The 14,521-nt window shown below is 36.2% G+C and overlaps 1 protein-coding gene across 3 annotated transcripts in view; it reads right to left on the bottom strand.

Moving 5' to 3' along the window:
• The window catches only part of MIPOL1 (mirror-image polydactyly 1), a 200,777-nt gene that overhangs the window by 99,126 nt on the left and 87,130 nt on the right, over positions 1 to 14,521 (bottom strand). For all 3 annotated transcript variants that reach the window (XM_087723788.1, XM_087723786.1, XM_087723792.1), the window contains 3 exons: positions 11,717 to 11,846; positions 9,759 to 9,792; positions 9,329 to 9,499 (listed from right to left, as the gene is read on the bottom strand). In XM_087723788.1, the coding sequence (XP_087579914.1) occupies positions 9,329 to 9,499; positions 9,759 to 9,792; positions 11,717 to 11,846 (335 nt within the window). The remainder of the gene's footprint in view (positions 1 to 9,328; positions 9,500 to 9,758; positions 9,793 to 11,716; positions 11,847 to 14,521) is intronic.

Genomic DNA, 14,521 nt, shown 5'->3' with positions numbered 1-14,521 from the left:
GAGGTGAATGGCAGGAGGCGGTCTCTCAGGTAGCCAGGTCTATACCATGTAGGGCTTTAAAAATAACGACTAGCACCTTGAAGCGTGTCCAGAGACCAATGGGGAGCCAGTGTAGCTCACCGAGGATAGGTGTAACATGGGTGTATCTAGGTAGTCCCATTATCGCTCGCGCGACTGCATTCTGGACCAACTGTAGTCTTCAAATACTCTTCAGGGGCAGTCCCATGTAGAGCATGTTACAGTAATCCAGTCTTGAGGTGATGAGGGCATGAGTGATCATTCGAAGTGCCTCTTGGTCCAGGTAGAGCCGCAACTGGTGCACGAGGCGAACCTGGGCAAAGGCCCTCCTGGTCACAGCTGACAGATGGTGTTCTAACGTCAGCTGTGGATCCAGGAGGACACCCAGATTGTGGGCCCTCTCCGAGGGGTGTATAATTTCACCCCCCATAGGCTAAGAGGTGGAATATCTGGACCATCCTTAGGAGGCAGCATCAATAGCCACTTGGTCTTGTCTGGATTGAGTTCAAGCTTGTTCGTTCCCATCCAGACCCTGACAGCCTCCAGGCACTGGCACATCACGTCAACTGCTTCACTGAGTTGGCATGGGGTGGACAGATACAATTGAGTATCATCCACATATTGATGATATTTGATCCCGTGCCGGCGTATGATCTCACCCAGCTTCATGTAGATATTAAATAGGAGGGGGGACAGGACCAAACCCTGCGGCACCCCATATTTGAGGGGCCTAGGGGTCGATCTCTGTCCCCCAACCAACACCGACTGCGACCTGTCCGAGAGGTAGAGGAGAACCACCTTAAGACGGTGCCTCCCACTCCCACCTCCCGTAACCGTCGCAGAAGGATACCATGGTCGATGGTATTGAAGGCCGCTGAGAGGTCAAGAAGCACTAGGATAGAGGAATGTTCTCTATCCCTCGCCCGCCAGAGATCATCGATCAGCGCGACCAAAGCAGTTTCGGTGCCGTAACCAGACCTGAAACCCGACTGAAAGGGAAACTACCCACTATTTCTACTATTGTGTACTGGAGAACTGTTTTCCAGATGGCTAAGGACATGGAAAGAAAGAAAGAAAGAAAGAAAGGAAGGAAGGAAGGAAGGAAGGAAGTAAAGAAGGAAGGAAGGAAGGAAGGAAGGAAGAAAGAAAAAGATACATGGAGAAAGGAGAAGTCACCAAGGAAGAGCACACACAAGTAATGCAGAATTGCACATATGTTAGGAAAACTAAAGTGGGAAACAAAAAGAATAAATGAATTAATTGTTCAAAGTAATGGTGAAGTACTAATAGGAAATGTAGAAAGAGTTCCTCAACTGTTTTGGACTGACTCTCCAACAAGTGATTTTATCTGGAAATTGTGAAGAGAAAGATGAAGGGCAAGACCAAAGCTGGAAATTATTTAGTTTTAGATGGATTGGGACTGCAGTAAAGAAGGAAATGAGAGTGAAAACAGGCTAGAAACTGACATTGTATGAAAAGAAAATGAGTACAGATAGTACAGATATTTTCCCTTGAGAAACTAGACATGGTGTGATGGCACCCTTCAAATACCTTAAAAACCAAGGTTTATTCTCAGTCATTCCAGGGTGCAAAATAATGTCTGGAAGGCAGATTCCAACTGAATGGGAGCAATTTCCCAGGACGTTGGCAGGTTCCCTGTCATCAGATGCATTTAGCAGAGGATTGAAGCACCATCCATCATAGATTCCTGCACTGAGCAGAGGGATAGACTTGGCCATATCGGGAAGATGGCCTGATATGGCCTCTTCCAAATTTGTGATTTCAAGTCCTTTTTACATTTCTTTAAATTCATATTTATCAGTCACAGCTATATAAACACTTTTATAATGAATACTTTCAACATTAAATCCTAACAAAGAAGCCTTTAATTTTACTGTGCATTTTTTATTTTTACATTAATTTACTTTACTTGCTGGGATGATTCATGAAGTATCAGACAAAGTGGGGAAAGCATCTCTGAGCTAATCTTGGCTCCTTCCCACTCCCCTGAAAAACTCCCCATGAGATTTACTGAAGCTTTAAATCTGAGACAAACAAACTAGTTACAGAGGTCAAACTCATATTTGCCGGAGATCAGCTTTGAACTCAAATCTCTTCCACAACTCATATAATTCAAGCCACATTCTTTTCTTTTTAAAAATCACATCTAGATTTTCAAACTGCTTTTTTAAATTGGACAATTTCAGCCTATATCTGCTGAAGGTATTTATTTATTGAATGTATATACTGCCAAATGTCATGACTCATAACAGTTTAGAGAAATTATAAAAACAAGAAACTTGAGAGCAAATAAACTATAATAAACCAAATCAAAGCGAATAAGTACATTAACAATACAACCAAAGCTAATTAAATAAAGACAATTACAAGGAAACAATATCCATGTTGTTTCTAAGCCTGGCATTTTCCGGACTGTAACTATGATGTGTATTCAATAATGCCTCGGCAAATGTACTCTAGAAGCTTGTAAGACCTTTAAGGATAGATTTGTGGGCTGTAAAAGAAGGAGAAAAGGAAGTCTCAACTCGTGACAAAGTTCCACAAAAGCATCACTTTTGATAGGAAAGAATATTGCACACTTCAAAAAGGACATTGTCCTGGTCCATGGAATTCCAGGGAATTTCATTTTTGATGGATTTTGTATTGTTTATTATTCTGCACATAAAATACTATTGATGCAACTTGGTCTAGGATATAATGTACCAATCTGGGACAACCCAAAGATACTTGAGAGATGCTTACCGGCTAAAGGTCACTTTCACACAAGTTGAAAACTCAGGCACACAATATTATTCATTTTCTTGAGGGAGAGAGACATGCTCTGCTTATGCACACTTTATTCCAGATCTTCCTTCAGGTGGAAAAAGAGGAGCCCAACTGGTTTAAATCCAGGAGACAGCACTTGGGAGGAAGGCTGATGACTGAAGCTTTGGAAGACGAGGTATTCCATCTTCTCATGAGAATACAATTGCAAGGAGAATCCTCAGAAATTTGGAGAAAGTCCCAGTAAATAAAGCAGACTGACATTGGTTTGGAAAATTGTTATTTTCAATAGAATTAGGTGCCAGTCAAACCAGGAATTTGCATTAGGTTCCCCCCCCCTCTTTCTTTTTTCTGTGTGGTGCTAAGTCAAGTCCAATGTTCTTATTTCTCTGGGAAATTGAGCTGGCAGCAGCACCTCAATCTTTTACTAATTTTTCAGGCTGGGCATGTTTGTTTATAATATTTTTGCAGTCTATAATATTAAATTGCTATATGAACCATTTGTAACAGACTAGAGGCATATATGGTCAACTAGGATCACTGCAATTCTTTTGGTAAATATCCTCTTAGGTTGGCAAGTGTATCACTGTAATTTAAACAGCCCCATCATTTATCTTTATCAACATTAATTATCCACATTTTATTTTAAAGGGAAAAATATTTTATTGTTATCTCTTTTTTTCTCCAAATAAAACATGATTTTTTCATCTCTTGTGAGATTGGTCTCTTTCCAAATATATGAGAAGGAAAGGTTGAATCATTTACTCACATGTCTTCACATTACATGACCACTAATGAAATTAATCTATCTGTTATATTTTTACTTTTTAATTGGTATAAAAGTAGCAAAAACTTTGAGAGTCCTATTTCTCTTCCGTATCAGGGTCAGGATGTAAAAACCATGTGCCTCCTGGAGATTAAAGCAGGAGGCGAGACCATGGTGTAAACACACAAGAGTTCTTCTGGAAAAGATGTTTCGAAACATCTAGTCCAGTGATGGCTAACATTTTGCCACCACGTGCCAAAAACGAGGGGAGTGCGGGGGAGAAGTGTGTGCACGCACACAGTCATAATTCTATGTGCTCTCCCCCCGTGCATTTGCGCACAACCCCCCCTGCACATGCATGCACAAACCCCTGTGCTCCTCCCACTTTTGGCACACGATGGCACGGTGGACCCATTTTTCACTCTCCCCAGGCTACAGATCCTTTCTAGGAGCCTGGGGAGGGTGAAAAAGGCCTCCCCCTTGGGTGCCCTTCGGAAGCTGAAAATGGCCTGTTTCCCAACTTCTGGTATGCCCAGAAGGCCTGAAAATCAGCTGGCTGGCATACACATGTGTGCCAGAACTAAGCTTTTGTGACCATGTGCCATCTGTGGCACATGTGCCATAGGTTCACCATCACAGATCTAGCCTTTACACTCAGTTAACTGCTAGTTAACCAATATGTCCTGAACTTTCTGGATGACAATTGGAATCTGGATATGCCCAGTCCTAATCTAACATTCTAACACTTGGTCCTTGATAAGGAAAGTTCTTCTCAATATATCTTAAAATAGCCTATATAATAGCATGACATTAAATACTTGCCTGTTTCAAAGTAAAATGCACAGATTCCTAAATCTAGATGAAGGTCCCTCTTTTTATTCCTGTTCTATTTCTTTCTTTCTTATTTAACAAATTCATTTACCATCCATCTTATAGTTCAAGATTGATTCTGAGCGTCTTAAGGCAAGTTCTAAAAGCTTTTAATGTACTGCTGGGGGGAATCCCTTACTGTACCTCATAGGTACAGATCTTTTATGAGAAATGCTCAATTGCCTGTGGCGAAAATGCTTGAATGCTTTGGAAGTATAAAAGAAAAAAAGACGGTTATGCTTCCCTTTGATAAGCTGACCCTTAGAAAAGGTTGTTTTAAAGCTAACACACAAGTTCTATTGATACTTATTGTTTATCAGCTGCTATCTGGGACTGAGAAAGGTGGGCAAGTCACCTATGCTACTTTTAAACCTTTGCTCCCTCAGGAGCTGCAGGCCCCTTAAGAAGTATGCCAGGATTAGAGAAAGGGACTTGAGTTCTTTTCAGATGAACTGGTTAAGTGCCAATTTTGCTCATGAAAAGTCATGAGCATGTTCCTGCAAAGCAGGATGTGATCAAACTATTCAGAGCTGGAAAACCAGGTTTGCTTGCCAATTACGTTATTGCTTCAGTGCTGAGTATCAAATAGTGCCATACCAGCTATAAAAAAAACTGTTGTTTTTTTTCTTTTAACAACCACCACAACAAAACAAATTCAATATCTTTGGCCTTTTGGCTAGACTGTAACACAATCACAGGTCCTGAGTATAAGAAAAAAATAACACCCAGCTCAGAATGTTGAACTCCCTGTTTGCAAAGGAAAAATAACCATTTCCCTGCCCCCAAACAAGTAAGAGAAAACTAGCAGTAGCCCTTCCTCTGTTACCAGGTTTCAGCTCGGCTGCCAAGTTGCTCATGTTAAACATTCCTGTTCAGAAGGTGTAAATGGCAAAAGGCCAGCAGCTGTTTTGAGTTATTTCATCACACTGCCCACTACTGGCAAATGCATTTATTCAAACCAAAGCCATTGAGAGGAAGAGCTAATTAGAAATCTTTTTCTCTCCCACCCCACTAAACAATCCAATTGTTTTGATCACTCTGAAATGAAGGGGGGGGGAAAGAAACAGGATCTATAATAGTCTATTTTCTACCGTTCTTTTAGCTATCTAGCAATGTACCCATTTGGGCTATGTAAGCAATACCTTTTATGATTAGCAGAAATACAGATGTCTGGGAAGAAGCTTTTATAATAATATATGCCAATGATATATAAATATTTTTTTCATTTAAGCACGTTATCTCAGTCTTCTCATTTCCTTTGCAAAGAGCAAAGCCATGACAGAAATTCCACCGGATCACACAGTACTTCTTCACTAATAAATACAACTTGGCAACTGAATGTCAACAGTTTTTCTCTTCTAAAAAAACAAAGTGAATAACCAAGAGTGCTGTCAATGTTTAGTTTTGTTGTTTGCTTATAGTCACTTGAAAATATATATGAATGTGATATCAAATATTTGAATTTATGCCATTTTATTTGTTTTTGCACATAGTAAAAGTAATTTGTATGTTTGTACAGTAATCTAGTGAACTATTACTGATTATATATGCATGTATCATTAAATCCTGTGAAGAAACTATACTCTGTTATGATGACTATAGCACACATACATTTTTTTAATAAGTATCTGGCCACACTCAAAACATTCAATTTCACTTTTAATTTAAGACTCCTAAGGGCATATTTGCACCTTCATTATCAGCTAATTACAACTTAATTGGCATCATATAAGACAGGAATGCCAATACCCACAAGACTAGTTCAGATATCACCCAGGGCATAATTGCATACTTATAAACAACTACAGTAGCTACTAAAGAATATTAAATTTTGCCAGCTGAACTCAAACTATAATGAAAGTATATGATTGCTGCAATGTCTTTTGTCTGATACCAAATGACTAGAACTGAAGGCAAAGGCCCAACGTTAGTCACCACAGCACAATCTTTCTTAAATATCCCTCCAATCCTTAATTTACTGATCAATGATCTTCAAGAGCCACTGGGGCTACAGCTGTTGCCAATATTAACAGCTATCCATTCAGAAGCAATGTTAAATAGCCTACTTGCATAAATGTCAGCATGTAAGGTTCAAGTACTGGTCCTCTCTAAAGATATCCAGTAACAACTTATTCCAAATAAGATCTGGCAGTCACATTATCTGTGATACATATAGAATAGATCTAGGGACAAGTTCAGCCAGGGATACTCAAACTGGTATTGTCCAGTTTGGGGATTACAAATCCCCACATTTCTGATGACCAGGTGTGCTATCCAGGTTATGTGGAAATTCTTGTCCAAAACATCTGGAAGATACCAGCTGCTATTCTCTGCCTTTAGCCTTTTGTAGCCTGGTAGCAATCTAATTTTCTATCAACTGTGAAATAAATATTACCTTGCCAAATTTGATGTTTGGATTAAATCACGGGGGTGGGGACTAGGGGTGCATGGAAGAATCTTTTTTTGCTATTAAAGACAATAATCCACAAATTGTCCAGCTAGTTCATAATAATTTGTCTCAACATCAGCAACACAATAAAGGATCATGGACAACTTAATTCCTTTCTTCATCAAGATAAAAATCCTTCCGTCGTTTATTTGGCAAATCATGTCTGGGACAAAGAACAGTAGAGAACATAAATATTATACTGTGCTGTATGTCAAATTCTCTTCAGAGAAAAATAAGGACTAAACATAAACTAAAGGTAGTTTCAAAATGCACTTAAATACCAGGAAAACAACTACTACTATAGAATATCTGGTGAGCTGTGATCTTGGTTGCTTGTGTGCAGACATTTTATTACCTGACTAGGTAACATCATCAATGCTATTTATGTGGAATTTGTTCTCTGTTCAAATACAGTATTTTTCTCTGCCAGTATTGGTGGAAGTGTGGTTTTCCTCTCAGTAATTATTTAATTGAGGTATAATTTTCTGCTTGATTGCTGATCTGGTTTTAATTCCTGTTTATTTGGGTGTTGATTGCTGGAGAGAATGTATTCTGTTCTTTTTGTTTTATTTTCAGTTTTTTATTGCTTTTTTTGAACATTGTGTAAATGTGGCTTATATCTATGTGATGATTGATGGCTGATTCTGGAATTTGGAAATACCAAATTTCCATGAATTCCTTAGCTTTTTTGTATTTAATATGGTTTATGATACTCATGGTTTTCCAGTTAAAAGAGTCTGTCCATAAATTTTGAAATTACACAGTTTTCATTATATCTTTTGACTGATTGATTCGGTATGCAAGTGACACCTTCATCATAACAAAAAAAGGAACAAGTAGAGAAGACACATGAATGACTAACATTTTCAAAGGAATAAAATTCACAAGGGAAAACCACATACTACTTTTCCTGGAATTAGGAATTAACACCAACAGACAAAAAGCGTATAATAGCATAGCAATATCATGTAGACCTATACTGCTTCACAGTGCTTTACAATCCTCTCTAAGCAATTTACAGAGTCAGAATATTGCCGCCAACAACAATCTGGATCCTCATTTTACCGACTTCAGAAGAATGAAAAGCTGAGTCAACCTTACGCCAGTGAGAACCAAACTGCTAAACTGTTCGCAATGGGCAGTCAGCAGAAGTAGCCTGCAATACTGCATTCTAACCACTGCACCACTACGGTTCATAATACCTTAATCAAAGCATTATCAAGGAGAAAATTTTCTTACCAACACTGGCAGGGCAAGCTACTGTATATAAACAGGGAGCAAACCCCACACTTGTGTGCAAGATTATATTAGTTAGTTGGGTAATGAAATATCTGCAAGCAAATAACGAACTTCAGAAAGCACCAAGGACTCTACAGTTCAACCCTGAGCTACATATGCTCTCTTCTATTGGAACAAACTAAAAGCTAAAATTTGAAAGTTCCGATGTAATAAAATTGTTAATTGCCTGGCACTATACAACTGGGAAGTCCATAAAATAGGCTTAACTCTTAAATATATCAAGCAGAACAGTACTGCTTGGAATCAAATATTTGGAGTGCAGTATACTTAAGATAAAAGTGGCATTTATGGCCTGCACTATCTCCTTGAAACTCCAATATACTACAGTGACAGACGTACATATCTCAAGGTGCCAAGAGCTCAGAGCCAAGAAAATGCTCAAAGAAAGGCCTTTTATAAAGACAAGCTTGGACCCGACTTTCTGATGAAGATATGCACCATTTCAACTTATAATTCAGAGCAATTTTCTATAGGCATGTTGGAAAATGTATTGCAAAAGATATATTGAATATATCAAATGTGGAATAGATCAATTATAAACCTTCCTTCTGTTGTCTTCTCCTACACTTTTTGTGTTCTATATTTTAAAAAAAGAATAGACAGACAAAATTTAGGAAAAAAAAATCCGCTATCGAAATAGCACATTTCTATAGAGGGTCCACTTTGCAGCCTACTTCTTCAGGAAAGTAACCTTCTGGGAAAAAGGGTCAACATAAATATTCTATTCAGAGTTGCTTTTCAACAGCTTTAATCACTTTTATTCACTACTTGTATTTACATTTTAAAAATAAATATGTAGTTTCTTGTTCCTTTTATTCCTGTTTCTATTAAATGTATTTTTCCCCTTCCTACATGTTCCCACTTTTGATTTCCAATGACATTTGGAATTTAGATTCAGTCTTCAAAGTTTAAAATTCTTGAAGTTTCCACTTCTTATATAATTTTAAATTAATTCAAAAATGACTTTGAAAAATTCAGCATTGAATGTGTTTATGTCTCTGTGTGTGTACAACTTATTTCACTGTGATATTTTTTGTAGGGTTATCAAGATTTTTTTTAAAAATTAAACCCTCCATATTTTTGCCAATGATGGTGAGGTGGTATATCTGTGAATGGATGCAAATAAACTAACATAGACTTACTTGAGCCAGTGCAGCATCTCGCTCTTCTATCAATGCATTAATTTCTTCAGCTGTTATTTTCTTTTTCTGTTTCTGGGTCCTGTATATGCGATCGACAATTATAGTTCCTGTCCTCCATATCGCCATACCGGTGTCTGCATTGTTTATTCTGTTCAGTAATTCCTGTAATGTCTACCAACAGCATTCTATGTTAGTCAGACAAGAAGTTTTAATATACTTTATTTAATATAGGGTTTTAATTAATAGGCACATGTGAATTGTAAATTGACTGAGTGAAGTTATTGAATTTTCATACTGCAGCAAAGATGTACATTATTAGTGTGTCAATTCTTCTTTTTCCCACATCTTAGTTTCTGAAACCCACTCAATTGAACTTAAGCCTCTAAGATATAAGACTGACATCAAGAAATCTCCTCAGAGAATGGCTTACCATGTCATTTTCTTCAGGGTTAATATTTTCTAGCCTAGAAAAAAGGACACAGAAAGCCTGATCAGTAGCATTTCCTTAGTGCAGCAAAATGAATTCGCTTTTTAAATCTTTAGAACCCTCAAGTAATTTCATTCTACTGGTCTTTAGAGTCAACCATGACACTGAACATATTAAAGTGCCACCTGCTCGATTCCATCTTTCAATAATGCTCCATATCTTCAGCACTGACTTCAGAATGTTAAGTTATTAATGTTTACTGCTATATATGACTACAAGGATCAATTGTTCATATGTGCTTAGATGAAGAAAGTTCCCCAGCGGCAGGGGCACCGAAGCACCTTTTATTTATTTAATTCTGCACATAAATAAACTTCCAGCAGAAATTATATATTTTAATTTTATCACATCCTTCATGACAAAAACAAAGTCCAAAGCAAAATAAAAATATCTAGCTCTCCAATCCTAACACCTATGTCCGAGACTCACTGTTTTTAATGAAATTAATCTTCAAGAACATTTGCATGGAATTGCCATCATAAGTCTGTGGAACAAAGTCTATTGATTTTTACTTCTTAACAGTAATTTAGGAAATTAAACTTTCTCTAAAACCCCAAACAATTAGACTGAAACAATGTGATAAGAACAAAGACTTGGGCCCCATTTTCTTCAGCTGACACATTTTTCAGTTGTTACTAGCTCGGTCAAAACCTTTCTGCAGAACTGCATGGTATTAGCTCAAAACGTTTGTTCTACCTCATTTCCAAACCAATGGTAATGAATAAAGAGATATAACATTATAAAAGGTTGAATGAAAAGCTTGTAAATATATTTTAACCTTTCCGTAAAATTGAATTATACCAATCAGTAAAGCAAGTAATCAAGTTATGATATCATGCAAATCAGGGATTAGGAGGCTTCTACGAAGCTAGAGTCTGCAGGCGGTAGAAATACTGCATAGCATTCCTCAATTACCTATTAATATTGCAGCACGGGATGGTGGAGTCATTCCATTCGTGCTTTTATGCAAGCTTATCTAATTTTGCACTTCAAATGAAAACTCAGTGCACCTTAAAATTACAGATTTTTTTCAAACTTTGTCATGCCCACATGCAAAAAAAATCAGACTACAGAAATATATCTGTAACTATTGTGAAAATAATATAATAATATAAAATACACATTAAGGAAAACTGCAAAATGTCTATATTTTGAAAAATAGCATAAACAAAAACATAGAAAAATGCATATTAACAACTTAATGGATCATTTTGCAACATCTTTAAAAAAGGTTTCCAGATAAAGTAAATTTAACAGAAAAAAATATTCTATTTCAAATTAACAAAATACTTCATTTTGCTTCACTTTATTTCTGATGGAAAAGTGGCCTCAAAAGATCTAATTGTCTTCCTATAAAGTAAGACTTCTAATTCACAACTTAGTAGTCAAACTCTGAACCCCTGGATGAAATGTGACATTTCCTTTAATTATCCATGCATAAATCAATACCCTTTCTTACATATGCAGTCAATCATCACCTGATCTATGTCAGGATGAAGATTGAGATCACACATGAATTAATCTAAACTGTAGCAAATAAAACCAGTGTCCTGTTTAAGACCTGTAGAAATGTAGCTCTTTCTAATTGTTCCAAGGAGGAGAATCAAGAATTTAAAAGAATGTGCCCACAGAGATTCCTCACAAGCTACTTTCACAAACTAGAGCTTAGAAACATTATATAATTGCTTAAAAAAATATCACCAAGTACTTCCTACTTTCTCCTATGTATAGCAAACTAGGAGCTAATAAATAAATGTGTGCCTGTATGCATGGAGTTAGGTATGTAGAGCATACATATATGCATAATGGCCATATGAAGAAAGTGTGATAGATACAACTGAGCTTTCCCACAAGACAGTGGACATTCAGCAGCCAGAATAAAGCATTAGATGTGTACATACGTTTTGAGAGGTTGTTCCAGTAGCCTTACTTGTTTACACGCATCATTCCTCTCCTCACTGGCCAACTTCAGCCTAGCCATGATGGCTTCATCATGGGCGTGTTGTGCGGAATGAATTTCTTCTACCAGAGCTGCAATATAGTAAATGGATGTATTGTATGAGTATGACCCACAAAGGAAATTTATCTATTTTATAGCTGTTTTTAACTTTTCTAAATTAATGGATATTTATTTATCCATGGGAACTAATTATAATGTCTTCCATATTAATCATTTCCAGACAGACACCCATATTAGTCAGGACCCAATTAAAATTTTCTAAATTAAATGAAGGAATTGCTGAACTTAATGCAGATATGTTATTTAAGTATGCTAAAGGGATGAAAGCATTCAATGAATTGTTTTTCCTTTAAGGCATTGTTTATCAATTTTGGCAGCTTCAAGATGTGTGGATTTCAATTCCCAGAATTCCCCTGCCCAGACCTGCTAGTTGTTAAGATTATAAAACACTGTTTTAAGGAAATACTGATTCTACTAGATGCCAAGCTGTATCTAAAGCTGCCATGTAAAAAGAACCATGCTGGATCAGAGCAAAGGCTCATCTACTTGAACATTCTTTTTCCACATGCAGTGCAACTTGAGCGTTTTTTAGGGAAAAGTTCTAGTAAAAGAAAGGACATGATGCAGACTCATTGCATTTGTTCTTCACCTTGGTTCTATATATTTGCCTGAATATGAGGGTAAGGGGGTAAGAAATACTGTATAAATCTGATGGTATCCCCCTCCCCGTGTTTAAAATGAATCAGTAACAATGTTTTTTTAAAAATGCCTGAAATCTCATGACAAGCTACATGCAAATCTCAAATTTTTGTGAGATTTTTGAACTCATACCAATTTTGTATTTTCCGATGTTTGCCTATGAAACTTTTGATCGAAAAATGCAAAATTGTCCAAAATTTTGGTCCATTAGCAAACTTTTACATGATTTTTAGTGAGAAATGATATTGCAAAATTTTAGTTGTTCTAGTATGCAACTATGCGAGATTATAAAGACAAGATCACTGAAATCATAGAAGAGTTAATCTTCCTCCCCCCCCTCCTCCTCTTTAACATCATGGTATCTAATATGGGGTACTTATTTAATCTGAAAATAATAGCCCAGTCTTAAATCACAATTGATGCAAATCTTCTTCAAAGGATTCTAGAGCAAAATGAGGAATGAAAGTACAATAAATATAATTAAAAAGTAAAAAAAAACAATCAAAATATAGCAGGTTACAGATAAAAACACTGCTGACAAATTTGTTACAATTTTGGAGAAAACTGTATTATTATACACGGAAGCTGTGTTTTGAACAACTAGCATTAGCTGAAGCTGCATCTTCAAAAGGTATTTAAAAGGTATTAAAATAGTTAGTATTTTATGAGATTTATATCCTGATTTTCTCTTGTACAACTAAAAGTGGCATATATGTTTTCCTCAAAAAATACTCCATGAAATGTTTTGGGCTGTAAAAGAGTGACAATCACAAGAACTAAAAGTTACTGGTTTGTCATGCAATACCTTAACAGCTGCATCAAATTGTCCATCTCAAACCATTTTTAGGAAAATGTTAGTCATGTAACTTAGTGGATACTACTGTATTTTAAATTGGATCAAACTGCTGTATGGAGGGAGGGGGAAGAATAATCACGCTGATAAAAGAAAATAAATCTGGGTAATCCATTTGACTTTACTGGAACAATGGGCAAAGATTTTCAGGTCTATTGCATCAAAGTCACCTTTGCTATTTCCTGGAACACCTAGGTTTATCTTGGCAAACTATTTCAGCCAAACCAAGTTCATTTAAGTATTTTTTTAAATGACATTATAGTTGAAATATGAAGCTTCTTGAAATAAATGTGCATATTCAATGTCATGTGGAGGGAATAAGGTATCAGTCACATTGCCAAAGCAGAAATCTATTATTTTCAGTGTAAGCTGGAGTAAAAGTAGACCCAACAAATCAACTGTGTATCGTATTTTAAGATGACTGAAAAAAACCCATATTTTTATTAGTAAAGTAAATTTAGCTTATCTTGCTGCAGTAGCAGACCATCAAAATTTGAGTATCATTCCAAGCCAAACATCTGGATTACAAAATGGCTTGCTTCCTGAAAGATAATTGTACTACATCCATCAAGACTAACACACTTGTACTTTTAAGATCGATAATAACTGTAAACAGTTAAGGTACATAGCTATTTCAAAGTTCACTTAGAAAATCAACATAGCATTTTAGTTGGAATTTGCTCATTAAATACCCATAACAGTAATGCAAATTATACGAGAATGAATAAAGCAAATACATATATTTCTTTGTTTTATTAAATGTAAAAGCTGCTGTTAATCACATAGGCTGTGTTGTATAAACTTTTCTCTTTAACTATTAAAAGGAAGTCTTTACCAAAGTCATTAGAGATCCTTATTCTTTGACTTGTATAAATTTCAATATTTGTTCAGTAAAGGTTCACAGCAGTTAAATTACATTAACAAATATTATTAGCTACTATGTAAGCCAACTAAGTAAAATACTTATATTGCAGGTAAAACAAATCATTGGATGTTTACGATAATATTTGGACACTTTTAAACAAGCTTATCAAATATTTTGTAATTCTAAATCAAATTACAGAAACTTAGAGTAGATCTTTCTACCCCACCCCCAAATGCTCAAATTTGTTTAGTAAGCTAATTGTTTTCTAATATGGGATAAAGCAAATATGAAGAAGCTGAATCATTTGCAGTATAAGTTTACTGAGTCAA

Source organism: Thamnophis sirtalis, unplaced genomic scaffold, assembly GCF_051295495.1.
Source record: "Thamnophis sirtalis isolate CommonGarterSnake01/CBP01778 unplaced genomic scaffold, rThaSir2_p1.2 scaffold_1, whole genome shotgun sequence".
Lineage (NCBI taxonomy): Eukaryota > Metazoa > Chordata > Lepidosauria > Squamata > Natricidae > Thamnophis > Thamnophis sirtalis.
This window is presented reverse-complemented; position numbering and strand designations above follow the sequence as displayed.